At 44.1% G+C, this 16,271-nt stretch overlaps 1 protein-coding gene across 4 annotated transcripts in view; it reads left to right on the forward strand.

Moving 5' to 3' along the window:
- Window positions 1-1,003: 1,003 nt before the first annotated feature.
- Window positions 1,004-16,271, forward strand: part of RILPL1 (Rab interacting lysosomal protein like 1) — a 35,134-nt gene continuing 19,866 nt past the window's right edge. For all 4 annotated transcript variants that reach the window (XM_050923529.1, XM_050923531.1, XM_050923530.1 and 1 more), the window contains exons 1-4: window positions 1,004-1,513; window positions 5,741-5,891; window positions 13,356-13,474; window positions 14,909-15,127. In XM_050923529.1, coding sequence (XP_050779486.1) covers window positions 1,214-1,513; window positions 5,741-5,891; window positions 13,356-13,474; window positions 14,909-15,127 — 789 coding nt within the window. In that variant the 5' untranslated portion in view covers window positions 1,004-1,213. The remainder of the gene's footprint in view (window positions 1,514-5,740; window positions 5,892-13,355; window positions 13,475-14,908; window positions 15,128-16,271) is intronic.

The raw sequence follows: 16,271 nt of genomic DNA on the forward strand, positions 1-16,271 counted from the left end.
GTTCACAGCACATTTGTTCCTCTGAGGTGCCCTGGTTTGGCCTTTCATGTATTCTCATTATACTCCCATAGCTTTTCATGCCCCCTTAGGCCTGTTTTCCATGAAGTGATCTGTTATTCACTCTCATCCCTTCTCTCTTCTACACTGGAGCATTTCCCTCCCTAAAAAGTTTGTTAACAAAAAGTATAAAAGTAAATTTTTACTGGATAACCTGGATGCTTTGTGACTAATGCTAAGCAGGAAAGTAGAGTGTTCAATCCAAATACATTTGGACTGCTCTCTTTGCCCACAGAGCCACACAATTCAATGAACATGAATGCCTCCTGCTTCTGGCCAATATGGGGAAGTTAGTAATGTTACCACTTATGATGGACTGTAATGTGATAGTGACAGCTGAAGTGAATCAGTTTCACTGCATACACAGCCCAATGTTGCAATGCTTCTGTGCATTCAAAGCTCCCACTCACATCAATGGACATTTTGTGTGTATGAAAGAAATGCAGGATCAGGTCCAAAATCACAGTATAGAAGCTATTATCAGTAAGTCACATCTATATTAATATGTAAATATGCACAATATTTATCCAGGAGAAATAATAGGGGAGAGATATCAAGCTAGCCGTTTTAAGTGAACTTTTACTGTTGACATCACATTTCTCCAGCTTCTCCCCCCACCCCGGATCCAGACTTACACGTTACCCAGACACGCTGTTTGATGCGCCACACTGATTTCCAGCGAGGCTGGCGTGTTTTGAGCAGCTTGGTGTGGAGCGCTGTAAACACGAGACCGACCAGCAGAAAGACACAGGCGCGCCTCAGACACGCAGGAAGTATTTCCTAGTTGGGAAAAGAAGCATCACGTGCTCCCCAAATCTCGCTTCCCATCCCCAACTCCTGCTATCCCAACTCGGAAGGCAGCAGGCATGCGTGGTGTCCTCCTCCTGGCCTGGTGACAGGCTGGTGTTATTGGCACGGAGCAGGGCGGAGAGGAGGAGGCGGCGGGGAGGTGGGACTGGCGGGGGAGCTCGCTCGCTCTCAGCTGTTCCGATGCAAAAGCCAGGCCAGCGCGCAGCCCGCGGCAGCCCCCTTTAGCAGCGCAGCACCGAGCAGAAGTTGGCAAGTTGCTGCTTGGGAAGGGCAGGCGGCTCCGGCGCCGGAGGGGGGCGGCTGCGGTCTATGAGGGACTCCCGGGCGCCGCAGGAACCGGCGATCCATGGACGCGGGTGGGGGTGTCTCCTCCTCGGCCCTGGAGAAGAACGTGGCGGAGCTGACGGTCATGGACGTGTACGACATCGCCTCGCTGGTGGGGCAGGAGTTCGAGCGGGTCATTGACCAGCACGGCTGCGAGGCCATCGCCCGCCTCATGCCCAAGGTGGTGCGGGTGCTGGAGATCCTGGAGGTGCTGGTGAGCCGCAATCACATCAACCCCGAAATGGAGGAGCTGCGGCTGGAGCTGGATCGGCTCCGGCTGGAGAGGATGGACCGGATCGAGAAGGAGAAGAAGCACCAGAAGGTGGGGGACTTGGGGGGGTAGGGAAGAAAGGAACGGTAGAAGGGGGGGCTCTTGTGCATTCACAAGGGGAAAGGGGGCTCTTGTGCATTCACAAGGGGAAAGGGGGGCTCTTGTGCATTCACAACGGAAGGTTAGCGCACTGCTGAACTTGTCCGGCCCGCTTTCCCGTGGGAAGCGCTAGGACTCCTCTGCAAACTCCTGGAGGGACCCACCGGGGGGGGGGAAGGTCTGCCGCCCCCTAAATCCTGCCCCTTGCTGCCGCCCGAGGCTGGGACTTCCCGGCTCTGGCCCCGCCAGACTTTCTCCACTCGGCGGATTCCAACACAAAGAGCGAGAGGAGCCGGGGGATGGGGCCGAGGCGCTGCAGCCCCCTCCCCCCCCGGGGAGCCAGAGGAAATGAGGATGGAGGGGGGAAGGGGCCCGGCTCTGAGTGCCGGCGTGGGGGGGTGCCAGATACCAACCGCTTCACTTAGGGACTCTTCTCTGGGGAGCAGAGCTCTGTAGGAACAGTGAGGACTATGCCCTGGGGGGAGGGGGAAATAGCCTCCTCCTTTGCCGGACAGGGAAAGACCCAGAGCTTGAAGCCAGGGCCAGAGCTGAGCAGAACTTCCCAGGGTCTGGCTCCCAGACTCCTGCTCAGTCCACTAGCCCTGCTCTGGGGCTGGCCACGATGGCCATCTGGCAGTCCTGGAGGAGGAAGCTGGACAGAGGGTGACGGTGGGGCCCATTTCCGTTCCCTCTGTGCGGTGTCCAGTGACTCCTCAGGGTATGGCTGCACTGCAATTAGACCCTGCAGCTGGCCTGTGCCAGCTCATGGGGCTTGGCCTTAAGGGCTGTTTAGTTGCTGTGTAGAAAGTTCAGCTCGAGCTTGGATCCTCCCATCTTGCAGGGTTCTAGAGCCCAAGCCGGAACCTCGACACTGCAATTAAACAGCCCCTTAGCCTGAGCCTTGTGAGCATGAGGTAGCAGGCACAGGCCACCCACAGGTTTTTAATTGCGGACTAGACATACCCTTAGATACCTGCAAGGAGTGGTGGGCACTGCCTGGGGTCCTCTGTTCAGTTCCTCTTCTGGTTCCCTGATTTTCAACCTTTGACCTCACTTCCATCCCTGTTTTTCCTTCATTGTCCCACACATTCACTTGTAGCCAGAGCTTAGTGGTTCCTCTGGCTTAGCTGAGGGCACAGGCCTTTAATATTGGGTGGGCCTAGACCCCCCTCTCCCAGACCTGAAACTGATGTGGCCTCTTTGAGGAGCAATGCAATATTTGGACTAAGCTGCTACCAACATAGTGCTCCCACTCACCTGGATGCCAGAAACAGACATCCTTTCTCAAACCCTGTTACCCTCATGTGGCACAGGACAGCCTGAGCATCTTTGATTATTGTATTAGAAGTGATCAGGTTTATTTAGAAAACTATCCAAATAACTGTGATTTGGATAAAAATTGCTTCTTTTAGCAAACTCACTTCCATGTCATCACTGGTGTCTTCCTGTACGATTGCTAGTTCTGACACAGATACAAAATAAAGATATTTATAGAATTTCTCAAAGCTAACCCCACAAACTCAAGATATAGTTAAATACAAAACTTCCTCAAACCCTGCAAAGATATCAGGTAGAAATGTAGCTAAATATATTAAAAAGCCCAGTGCTGGACTAGAGACTTCTCACCTAACATTGTACAGATAGGAATTGTGCACAATAGTGCCTTTAGAAGTGAAGGAGGAAAAAAGTACTGGTAAATCCCTAGGGAGTGATCTCGTCTCTTTCGATCCAGGTAACAGGAGAAAAAACAGGCAGGAGCAGATTTTCTTCCCACTCTCCTTTCCTTGCCCTTCTAAGCCCCACCCCGATCTAGAAAACTATTTCTGAATGAGCAGGAACTCATTCTCCAGCCCTCTTCAGTCCTTGGTCCCTCTGCTAGAATGGAACTGTATGCCTTGACACCTAACTCTCATGGTATTTTTGTACACTGAGCACCTGTATGGTAAAAACTACTATGACTTGAGACCCACCGACTTATTTTATAGGGGCCATCAAACAGTGAGTAGGTAAAATCACTTTTTCACTATTAAAAGAGAATGCTATAGTGGGTAGCAGCACCAGAAACTTTAATATTAGTTTATATTCAGTGTGGACACTCCTAAAAGTCAGTGCATGTTTTTAAAGTTTCCCTATACATGTGATCATCACATGTCATTCTAGGGGCTACAGTATTAGGATCTCTGCAGACTTTGTGTCTGGCAAAAAAGTTTAAGCACAGATGTAAGTTTTTCCCATAGATATAAATATTTCAGGGTAGAGAGAATGGTAATACACATTAATAGCCATAACATAGGGATCAGTTTGACATTCCCCTGTGCTTCTCTAATATTTCAGCCCCCCCAACAGTGATCATTCCATCTTGGTCTAGTCTGAGAAGCATGAAGCACCCTCTTGGAAACTATAAGTAACAACTACATGAGGCTGAATTTTGGACTAAAATGACTGTGTAATTGGGCCTGAAAATGGATGGCAGTGTGGTTTCATAGGGACATAGGACTAGGAGGGACCTCCTGGGTCATCAGATCCAATCCCCTGCTGTTTCCAGCATCCCCATCATGAAATCCCATCAGAAGTTTATCAAGTTTCTCCTTAAAATGATTTAGGTTCTTTGTCCCCAGAACTTCCAGTGGAAGGCTCTTTTAGAACCTTCTTCTTCTTATGCTTAGAAACCTTCTAATTTCCAGCCTAAGTGTATTCATGGCCAGTTTATACCCAGGTGTTCTTATGCCGAAATAGTCTTCTAATTTTGTAAGAGAGTTTTTATTTAGATCTAGCATTAGGGGTGGAAGGATTTGATTGTTATTGATAAACATTGATTTCACTGCACACACAAACTGACAAATATTTCCATCAATAATTATCAAAACTTACAGACAAGCAAAGTAAGGAAAATGCTTGTTGAGAACTTCTTAGAGTTTGATTTAAGGATATTTACTTTGCATATTTTGACATGTGCTCGACAATTTGTATTTTAACAGTTATAAAAACTAACTTTTTGAATCAGAGTCTACTGTTATTAAATAATTATTGTCTGAACTCTCCCTTATCTGAGCCCCCCCATAATTTCCCACAATTTAACAACAACAACAAAAAAAAGATCAGGAAACATGCTTAAAACCCATAGTTTTGCACACCTGCAAACAAGTTAAACACATTTAAAATAATTGCTTAAAAATTGATATTATCCATCACAATTATTTAAAATAAAATTAATTCTGCCAAGCCTATCTATCATGTATTATTTTCAGCAAAAGTTAACTCTAGCCCTGTGTTAGAGCTGTGCTTTGATTTTGAAGTTTCATATAGTTACAACAAGCTCTTGTAGAATTACATGTGGAAAAATCAGCAGGTAGCTCAGCCTAGGATTCCACGTTCTGAGCATGGCTTTCTTGTTAATCAGAGCACATTCATTAAAATGGAGTGCAGATTGCCCCCAGTGAGAATTACTGATATTTGTGATGAAGCTTTCAAAATATAGATATAAATATGATTGCCACTATTCCAGGAAGTCTTTATACTTAGTATCCTAATTTGACCTTTCCTGGAATTGGTAACAGCTGCTCTTGACATAAAGTGGCCTGAATAAAGGTAGTTGCTATTTTGAATAGTTTTGCTGTTCTCTTTATAATTAACACTGCAAAATGTGATTACAGTATATTAGAATAAGAAAAAGGAAGCATAAGTTAATAGTTAAAACAGAAGCCTGGGTAACAGGAGCTCTGGCTTCCAATATGAAAAAAAACCTCTATGTTCTACAGTATCATACATGGCACCATCACTAATCTAAACTGTACTGTTATGGAACACTGTGATATTTAAAAAAAAAAAAAACGCATGTCCAACTCTGCCACTGACCGACCTCACAAGTGTTGTGAACAGTGTGTTTATACTACACTGAGTCTGCTGCCTAGAACTCAGGAGATCTGGCCTCAATTCGTGCCTCTTATATGGACTTCTGTTGTGACCTTGAGAAAGGCAACTGAGGCATACAGAGATTATATGGCTGTCTGTGAAAGGGGAGTAATCATTGAGGTCCTCGACTAGAGGTTCAGATTATTATTATAAAAGGGTAGCTTTAGAGGAGAATTGCTAGTGTATTCTGCAAATAGTTTTGGTCAAAGGCTATTGATTGTATATTTTACAGCATTCATGTTATGTCATGATCTGGCTTTACTTTAGGAACTAGAACTGGTGGAGGATGTATGGAGAGGGGAAGCACAGGATCTTCTTACCCAAATTGCTCAGCTTCAGGAAGAGAACAAACAGCTGATGACAAACCTGTCGCACAAAGACATCAATTTCACAGAAGAGGAATTTCAGAAACACGAAGGCAAGTTTAACATTTGAAATTCAGTGAAGGTATTTTGTTTTTAAAGTCATCCCTGATCAAAGTGTCTTGATTGTACATTTCAGCTTGTTCCTGTAGATTGCTGCAGGTCTGTTTTATCGGGATACAAAAGCTGTGAATAAATTCTGGAAACAAAATAAAGATTGGAACAGAGTAATTCACTTGTTTGGATGAGAAAATTTAAAAAAGCAAAACCTAGTTCTCTTTTCATTTAACATAACATTTTTTGAGGATAGCAACTTGTTAAAAACGTCCTTTAATGAAGTTTTTTTTTATTATAGATAGATCTAGCCACTTAATAATTGTATGCGTATGATAGTGTGGAAATATACAAATCAGCATTCACACTTGGGCATTTAGTTCAGCATATTTGATTGTAAAGCAATTATTCAGGCTCCCTTCTGCTGAATTGTCAATACCAATTAATCCACAACATGCAGCGTTCGGGGTGGGGGAATTCATATTTTGAAAAATCACCATGTGGTCTCAGATGTCTTGCCAGAACTTCAGAAACCATCTCAATAAATTGCACAAAAGAGGGGGAAGTGGTTACAGGAAGGATTTAAACACTAATTCAGGCCTCGTAATGAGTTTCATTTTGGGAGAGAGGCTAAATTTATAATCAGGACAGTGCGTAAGCACCAAGGAGAGAGAGCCAGTAACTTTAAGCACTTGCTTCATCTCAGTTCTCAAGTTCTAAGGCTAGTTGGGAGGTTGTGTCTCTCACAGTATCAAATGGGCAGAAATCTGATTAGCTGATCATGGTCCTGAACCACAATCCAATACTGCAATGGTTCTGTGTGGACAGATGCTGGTGCCCATCTGGAGCCATGCTGACTTCACTGGGTCTCTGCACAGGCACAGACATCGACCTGCAGGATCACAGCCTGTTAGTACAACTGCTCAGATCAAAGATCAGAATAAACATTCTTCTAATTTAAAAATATTTTTTACAAGTAACAGTACTTCATCTTGAGACCTTGTAAAGGCCAGGCACTTACTAGTGGCTAATGGCCCTTTGCCTCCCCAATGCACCTGCTCCACCAGCACTGAATTCAGCCCTTAGGCTGGAGTACCACTGTACTTCATCTGCAGAAGAGTGTTAATGGCATATTACAAAGAGGGATCTTACCCTCTCAAGATCAGTGTTTCTTTAAAATAAATGCAGCTCTTCCAATTTAACAGGCTGTATTTGGGCTAGTTTTCACAATTTTGTTAGAATTTAAAGGACTATTGATTCCATGAAAAGTGTCAGAATATGAAATAAAGATGAGTCATAGACTATAAAAAAATTGGAAAAAACAACATGTCAATGGGTGACCCAGCTCAGTGCAGTCTATATGCTTGTATTTAAATTACTCTTGAATTTAAATAGCCAAGCAGGTGCCAGACATGTTTTTCAAGGTTATTTTTACTTCGTGTGGTAGAGAGAGAAAAAACTGTCCACTGTCTGAGGGCCAACATCTCATTTATTTCAGTAAGAGCAGAATGTGACTCAAACTGATACAGATTAACAATGATCCTAACTGGGAATCCCTTATGTCTGACATCGGGAGTCACTGATGCCTATTCTCATTGGAGAATTTTGCTTGTTAACAAATGGGACCAGGATTGGACTGCACTTCATGTTAAAGTTTTAATTTGTTCTGGTAGGAAACACTGAAACAGATGCTTGATTTTAAGGGCAACTGATTGACAGAGTAGAAAAAAAAAATAACCAGACACACAGTGAGTTGCTGGATGCAGCTTTCCAAGTCCCAAAGCTCAGTTCATGTAGCTGTAATCAGGTTCTAATCTTTACACCCTAGCATGATTTAGTAGGCGTGATCATGTCTCCTAGTGGCTGGCCTCAGGGACTAACAGTCTGCTGCTTAATCAGCTGATAACTACAGAAGTCCTCTCTAGCTCAAGCAGCAAAGGCCTGTGGCTTTGGTGTTAAGAGCTCAGGTTCAATCCCTGGCAATGACTGTGTTATCTGATTGTATGTAGCCTCAGTTTACTACACTTGGAACTCCTGCACCCCACTGCATTCATATCCCTCCTGAAAACATGAATCTTCTGTGAGGTCTTTCAGCGATAATGAGGGCTTGTGGTTGGTCATGTTGAGACCACTGCCCAGTATCGTGTCCATGTTTCCTTTCACTCTTCTGGTTGCATCTGTCTTCTCTTGTCCTATAGCTGGATGGCAAGCTCTTTGTGGCAGGAACTGACTCTTTGCTTGGTGATTGCAAAACCTGTAGCACATGGTTGTCCTGGCCCATGAGTGGATCTCCTAGGTACCACATGAATGTCAATAATGGTTATTTGAAGTCACAGTCACTCATGGAAGGAGAGACTAGAAGGGTTAAAATCACATATTTATAGTAAACAAAATTGGCAAGAGTGACAGCTCGCAGTACTGTCATCAAAATCTGCATTTCCTTTGCAATAACAATGGCTTAAAGCCACTTTATAGTAGTCCTGAACCTCTCTTCTGACAAGCAGGGTTCATCTCTGCAGCAGCCGTGCAGGGTGACAGGCAGGAGAGAGAGGCTGCCATCCCTTCTCCAATGCTGCTGTCCTGTTTCTGAGCCTGATTCTGCACCATGGAAGTCAATGGGATTTTTGCCAGGGACTTCAGTGTGAAGAGAATCAAACCCCCTCTCTCAGCAAAGGCAGCAGGAACTGCATTGGGTCTCAACCCAGCTGTCTGAGCTCTGCTCCCCTCCAAACCCAAAGAAATCACAGAATTTGATTCCCCACCCCTGGGACCACATGAGAAACCATGAGCCCTAATTCTGAGCATTCCTGGTGCATCTCAGTCTCCCACACAGCTCAGGTTTTATACAGGCAGCTTTCAAGTTTCTCAGGGAAATTGATTCAAGTTGTTGTCAACTGTCACAGCACCTGCAGAACTCCCATTGTCTCAGCATCATGGATATTATAGAAAAAAAAATCACAGAATCTATGACAAACGCAGTATTAATAATAACCCACCCCCATGTACTGAGTGTATTTCAAGGAAATATTCAACAGCAGCAGAAAGGTAGATGTGTGAACCTACGTATAATAATGTTTAGCCAGTACTCTGCATCTATATAGACGGGGGTCCTTTGGAGCAAGGACTTCTGTACTTTGAATAAACACATTGCGAGTGCTCAAACAATTAAAGGAAAACGTAGTGAAATACCTCTAGTGGCCTTGTTCCATAAGGCAGCTCTTTTAGCTTGAAGAATGACCTGTAGCAACTCATCCTTACTGCTGTTCAGTCCTGCACACCTTAAGCGTGAGCCCCTGGGCTTTGTGAGTTTGAGCAGAGGCCTTCAAGAAGCAGAGCAAGGTTAATATGAAAATTGTGTGGCAGAAAAAAGAATTCTAAGTAAATACAGCAGGATCTTGGGCTGTAGCTGCAGTGTTAAAAATGTGACTCCTATTCATGAGACCAAATTAATACCTGGTATAACGCCGGTGACTGAACAGAATATATCCCTGGTGTAACCCCCACTGATCCAAGGTTGGACCTTGGAGCTGGCCCAAGGCATGTCAGAGGGGGCATGCAGATGTCCTGGCATCTGTGCTGCTCTATAAGCTGAGCAGTATAGGAGGTCACATATCCTGCCATCTCAGGTAGGATCAGCGTTGTGATGGGTACAATAAGCAGGAGATCCCAACAAACAAGAATCACAAAAACCTCTCAAGTATGTGTTCTGAAGACACTCAGTTACTCTCCACTTCTCATCAGATCCTGAATCAGACTTGGGTTAGGATTTGGTTTGGTTCCCAGTTATTGAGGACAGTTTCAGGTAAGAGAATCTACAGTCTTAAAGAAAGCGTTACTGTGTCAAATTAATTCTTCTGCCTGGAGATATGGCCTAAGGGCCAAATCCTGGAATGTGCAGAGCAACCTCAGCTCAGTCTAGTAAGGCAATGGGAGTTGAGGGCTGCCCCGCAGCTCACAGGATCAGAAGCCACAATTGCCAGGAAGGAGATGAGATGAGATTTTGCATTTGCTTATCCTGGAACCTGTCCTACCCCATATTTGGATCTTTAATCTGACTTCACGTGTCGTATTGTAACGTCAGACAACTCCTTGGAGATGTAGCCTGCACTTGCATGGAGACATCCTCAATGATCTCATAAGCCTTGTCCCACATCTTTAATTTCCATGATCCTTAATCCCTTTGATGAAAACTCAGACAGGGCCTGACCCTCTAAAACAACTTACTAGCTTTTCTTATATACCACTCCTCCCTCCAATGCCCTGGTAGAGATGACCTTTCTTCTGCCTTTGCATAGCTCAGGTAGCTTCCTGGCAGAGGATAAGTCAAGAACCCTTAACCATGGTCTAGACAGTTCCTATTAAAATTCTCTTGCAAATGTAGGAGCGAGCAGTATATTTAAATTAAGTATTTATATTGTGGGCCCTGCTCTACAAATGCATCAGTAGACAGAGTCCCTGACCATAAACAGTCAAGATTATTTTTAAACTGCTTGCTTTCTTACCATCCTATGGAACAATGCATCAACCGCACCGATCCAAAGGAAATTGCTGATAAGATGTGCTTAGGGAAACCAGCTGGGTGTGCCATTTTAACATCTTGCAGATACACGATTTTGAATCATTCAGGGTTAATTATTTCACACTTAGTGCACTTATTGCATGTTTAAGAAAATGTGGAGGAGTAAAATGATTGTGGAACAAAAACATCCCCACCCACCCTTGTCCTGGAAAAAAGCCCAGTGATCTGTGTATACATCTGAAATCTTTCATATTCACCAAGAGTTAAAGAGGAAAACAAGAGAGGAGGGGAAAAGGAGTTAACTGAAAATTAGAATAAGACTTTGCTCCTGAAATTGCACCTGCTAGCTATGAATCAGGTATGGGAGAAACTTGCTTTTAGAACAGCTAGTCCCTCTGTACTGTGAAGGAAAGTTTTTAAGGGCAGGTGTTTTAGGCCCTGATCTTGCATCTGGCTCCGCATGTGTGGGTCCCAGTGCCCAACTGATATTTGCTAGCAGGCTATGAAGGATTAGCCATAAAATGGAACTAGTGTTGACAAGATACCTGTGTAAAGGCACACAGTGCTAAGCTATGCTGGCTTCTTCGCTTACTCATTTATAATGGGGTTCTTACTCTTTTGTAGAAGTTAGCAGGGGTGCATTGTATTACTATTCCTGTTTTACAAATCAGGAAACAGAAACACGGAGGTGTAGCGACCTGCCCAAGATCATAAAGAGAGTCAGTAGCAGCACTGGGAATAGGATCACAGTGTCCTAGCTCCCCAGGTGTGTGCTTCAACAGGAGAGTGCAGACATAGTAAAAACAGTTTGTAGTCCAGGAGCCCATTTCTCTTCCCCACAGGATACCAGTAACACCCACTGAAGTGAATGAGAATCACTGGTGTCCTACAAAGCAGTAGAGACTGGAGAGAGAGAGTGAGTGTGAATCAGGCCCCAGCAGGAGGGCTGGCAGGTTTAAGCAGTTTACTGAGAAATAGAAGAAAATAAATATAAGACAAATAAGCTCACCATGAACATCTGAGTCACTCCAGAGGCTTTATAGATTTTCACATTAACACACTCTCTAAAACATCTTACTGGCTTTTCTTATATACCACTCCTCCCTCCAATGCTCTGGTAGAGATTACCTTTCTTCTGCCTTTGCATAGCTCAGGTAGCTTCCTGACTTCTTTTGCAGTGGCAGAGGGAAACTGCTGCTCTCCTCCCTCTGCAGTCATGTGCTTTTGCACCTCATTAGGAACCTGCACCTGCTCCAAATTGCACGCTGTAGAAAAACTGGCTGTCAAAGGCAGGCTCCCTGCAGTGGAGTGGAATTATTCACTCTCTTCCATCCACTTGGCTCTTTCAGGTTTGTCTTGTTCTTGCCTGCTCTTAGTGCACTGTTAACATCAGTGCTCTTCAGGGTAGGGCTTGGCTCTTAAAAGGGTTCTACTCTGACTTGGGGTGAGGGAATTTGTGTCACCTGGCATTTGGGTCTACCCACACCCCAAGTGGTAAAAGGAAAAACCAGTAAGGAATGAGTCAGCTCATGATACAGAGCAAAGAACAGACACTACGAACCCAAGGTGGGTAAACCTGCTTACACAGCACATTTCAGCTGAGAATTGCCATAGTGTGTTAAAAAGGGCTTTGAATTTGGCCTCACAATTACCTCATTGGGGTAAGTAAATTATTATAATCTGTAGTTAATAGAGGGGAAGGCAAGGGAACAGAGGTTAGGTGCCTTACTTAAGGTCACACAGCTAGTCAGTAGCAGGACTAGGCAAAGAACCCTGGATTCTGAGTCCCAGATTCCTGCTTTAACCACTAAATTGCACGTTGGCCAGGGCATCTCTAGTGTCCCTGTTGATAGCTCATTAGCCACAGGCCACCCATTCACTAGCACAGAATTATGTATCTGTATTAGATACAATTAAAAATTATCTTACTTGATCTGATAAGAATATCAAACTGCAGGTCTCTGTAGAATGATGATTAGCTGTGAAGCAATTGTAATGAATTTATCACCTCGCCATCTTAAACACTTGGCTACATTAGCAGGACAATATGCTATTGTTCTTTGTTGCTATACTGCCCACAACTGAAGTCCTTAAGTGCTGTATTGTCTCTCCATACTGGTGGTTAATGGGGGAGAGTTTCCAGTTTTGTGATTCTGATATTATCCTAATGAATTGTTGGTCAAACTGCAAGTTAATTTAATCCCTTGTTAATCTTTAAACGGTATTGATGGAGAGATTTTTTACAACATTTTGAACAGGCTTTACAAGGGAATTCTATCTTTTTTTCCTCCTTTGTAAAGTGTAATTATTTTAAATCTGAATCACTACAATGGAAGGAGAGAGGAAGTTAGAATGGAAGAAACATATATGGCACAATCCTAACTCAGGTTAAACACCTGTTAAATTTGCTCTGACTTTGGTCTGCAGGATCTAGGAAACTAGAAATGGAGATGCAGAATGTCAGTTCAGGCCCCAGTATAGTGGCATGCATATAAAATTGGAATAGATCTTGCCAATGCAAAATGCCATCTCCCACTCCAGAGAGAGAACTTTTTTCTTCATTAAATAGAAAACCTTTTAGGGAGTGCTTAACAAGATTACAGGCCATTCATCCATGGGATCAATACATAAATATCACCACTGGATATATCATATAGAAGCACAGTAGTGGTATTACATACATTTGCTTATAAATATATCAGAAGCATATTCATCACTTTCAGTGTTGTGGTACACCCTGTGAACTATATAGCCAGTTTTCCCATCATCCATGAATCCAGTATATTGGCTAAATAACCTTTCTTCCTTTATCCAAGGTATTTACCCAACAACGTCTCCCTGAACATCTGGATGAATCAGACTATGTCTAGTGCCTTTCCCAAATGTTTCTTGCCATTGTCATGATCATTCTCAGTTTATTTTCTTTGTTTTGTTTTCTTTAAACCAGGAATGTCGGAGAGGGAGAGGCAAGTGATGAAGAAGCTGAAGGAAGTGGTAGATAAACAAAGGGATGAGATCAGAGCCAGGGACCGGGAACTGGGACTTAAAAATGAGGATGTGGAGGCAGTAAGTGTTTCTTGCTCTTTTCCCCTCCTTGAAAGAACCACACCGATGTTTGTGACAAGTTTTAAATGAATTTAGTGCTTGTGAAGGATGCCAGATTATTATCCCTGTAGAGTCAAGTCCTCTGTGTATCTACAGAAGAGGTAAAAAAAGACTGTGAGCTCTTCAGGGCAGGCACTAAACCCTCTTCTGTGTCTGGAAAGAACCTAGCCCGTTGTGGGCATGACTGGAAATCAAGAATGACAGGGGAGCAGATTTTTCATAGGCTCAAAGGGGAATTGGGTGCCCAACTCCTATTGACTTTCAGTGTGAACTGGGCACCTCACTAAAGCCTTTAGAAAATCTCCACTTAGGCAATGCAAACTTTTCCACGCAGCTCACATAGCCCAACTTTGCCCTTGGAGGCATCAGCTCTGGACAGGAGAGGGCTGCATGGCCCATTAAGCTTTGCTTTTCTATGCTGAGCCTGTCAACAAGAAACCCCTGCTGGGTGCTATCTTTCAAGAAACAGGGAGTGAAACCACGTAATTTCGCATACACTACCAGAAAGTCATGAAGGAGAGGATGGACGGGCTTGTGCTCAGGCTCTGGACTGGACTCGGGAGACCTGTGTTCAGTTCCTGACTCTGCCACAAACGGTGACATTAAGTAAGTGACAGAATGTCTCTTTGCCGTAGTTCCCCATCCCATCCTATGGCTGTCCTGTCTATTGAGATGGTAAGCGCTGCAGGGCAGGGACTGTTTCGAACTACGTGTACATACAGCACCTGGCACAGTGTGGCTCTGATGTTGGTTGGGGTCCTCTAAGCACTACCACCGTACCAGTAATTAGGCGAAAGCTTGTGCTGTCATACAGGTGTAATTCATAAAGTGCAAAAATGGCTCAGAACTTAAAAACTGGACAGTGAGAGACTCCGAAACCCAGTAATGGCTGAAACTGGTGATATTCTAAACAAAACAAGCTCTCATGCTAACACCATGCTTGTAGCTATTTCCATCACGTCACACTGACCCAATAGGCTTCAGAGTGACAATCCTGGCATCTTCGTACATAGATTTGATGATAATCAGACAGTAATAACCTTGACCGCTTCCAACCTGTCAAAGCTTGATCCAATATCCCATGAGACATCCAGTCGCTGAACCTTGCTACATTTTTCTTTGGAATCTATTTCAGCAAAGCATTTGAACAGCTGGATATGACTGGAGGATAATGTTCTGTGCTGCAGGGAAAAAAAATCTCCGTTTACTCTGAAAGTCAATTGTGGAGACTGCAACTGTAGCAGATTAATTAAATGGTTAAAAATGAATGTGAAATAAAGGAGCTCTTTCAAGATAAATACAACAGGAACATACTGCTAGTTCTTTAATTTAATACTTGTGATTTAATTTACCCTGGTTTAATGGAGGCATACTTACGGTGTTGCTTTATGGCAGCTGCAGCAACAACAGAACAGGCTAATGAAAATTAACCATGACCTTCGGCACAGAATCACAGTGGTTGAGGCTCAGGGGAAGGCACTGATTGAGCAGAAGGTGGAATTGGAAGCATATCTGCAAACCAAGGAACAGGAGATGGGCACTTTGAGGGCAGAGCTTGGGAAGCTGAGAGAGAAGCTACAGGGGGAGCACAGCGAAAATGGAGAAGAAATAAAGGTAAGAGGCACTTGATTCTCCCTGGGCAAGTGACTCCCAGCATCCTATGGGACAACTGCACATCCAGGGTATATTGTGCCATCGGCTTTGAAGTGTAGATGCCCTCTGATTTCAATGGGAATTCTGATCAGATGGCCTGATACAGCTGTGAGACTGGACCCTGGGATAAGTAGCCATTTGTACTTAGTGACCAAAACGTTCTCCAGAACTTACAGGCGTCAGTTTGAACAGTAGTGCAGAATCTCTCAAAATTAGTACTGCCTTCCAAATGTGATGAACCTCCAACTGTTCATGTCCCTCCCAAAACACCCAGCCCACTGGCAATAATCACTGCATGTTTCAGCAGAGTTACGTTAATAAAGGTGGACGTTCAGCTAGAAAGAACCAAAGGTCCACCCATCCATTCCCATAGATAATTATAAAGTTGTGATGTAATGCTGTTGTAAGCTATAGTATCTTTGGACTGTTACTGTAGTGAGAGGCAGGGTGGTCTAGTGGATGTACCATGGGATGACAGCCAGGAATTCCTCAAGTCTCATTAATGGTCTGGCTGCATAGTTTTGATCAAGTCACTTTTTGCTACGTCTACACTGCAGGTGAAGGTGTGACTGTAGTAGGGGTAGGCATACCTGAGCTAGCTTTAATCTAGTTGGCACAGGTAATAGTAGTGAAGATGGGTGGCATGGGCTGGCAACCTGACTGTGTCTAAGTTCCGTGGTGGGCTGGTACTCCGGTGGCTATCCCATGCTGCCACATCTCTATTACTATTATCTGTGCTAGCTAGATCAAAGCTAGCACCCTTAACTCTTGGCCTCTGTCTTGCTATATATAAAGTGGGGAGGGGGTGATAATACTTACCCAGCTTTAGTAAGGCACTTGAAGAACCGGGGAGGCCCTATAAAGTTTTATTATTCATTCCTTGCAGTGTAAACGCTTGATATGCATTTGAGGCATCCAGGCCATGGCTGGGCCTGTGTTAGGATGTCTTATTTCCAGTTAACACAACAAGTAGTAATACCCATGTGTTTGTAACTTCATAGGGTAGCCAGCTGGGGAATACTGCAGCCCACAGATAGCCAGTCCTATCTTTCTATAGCTGTAGCAGCTGCTCATTCAAATACACTGTGTTGACGGCACCCTTCAG

Source organism: Gopherus flavomarginatus, chromosome 15 (assembly GCF_025201925.1).
Source record: "Gopherus flavomarginatus isolate rGopFla2 chromosome 15, rGopFla2.mat.asm, whole genome shotgun sequence".
NCBI lineage: Eukaryota > Metazoa > Chordata > Testudines > Testudinidae > Gopherus > Gopherus flavomarginatus.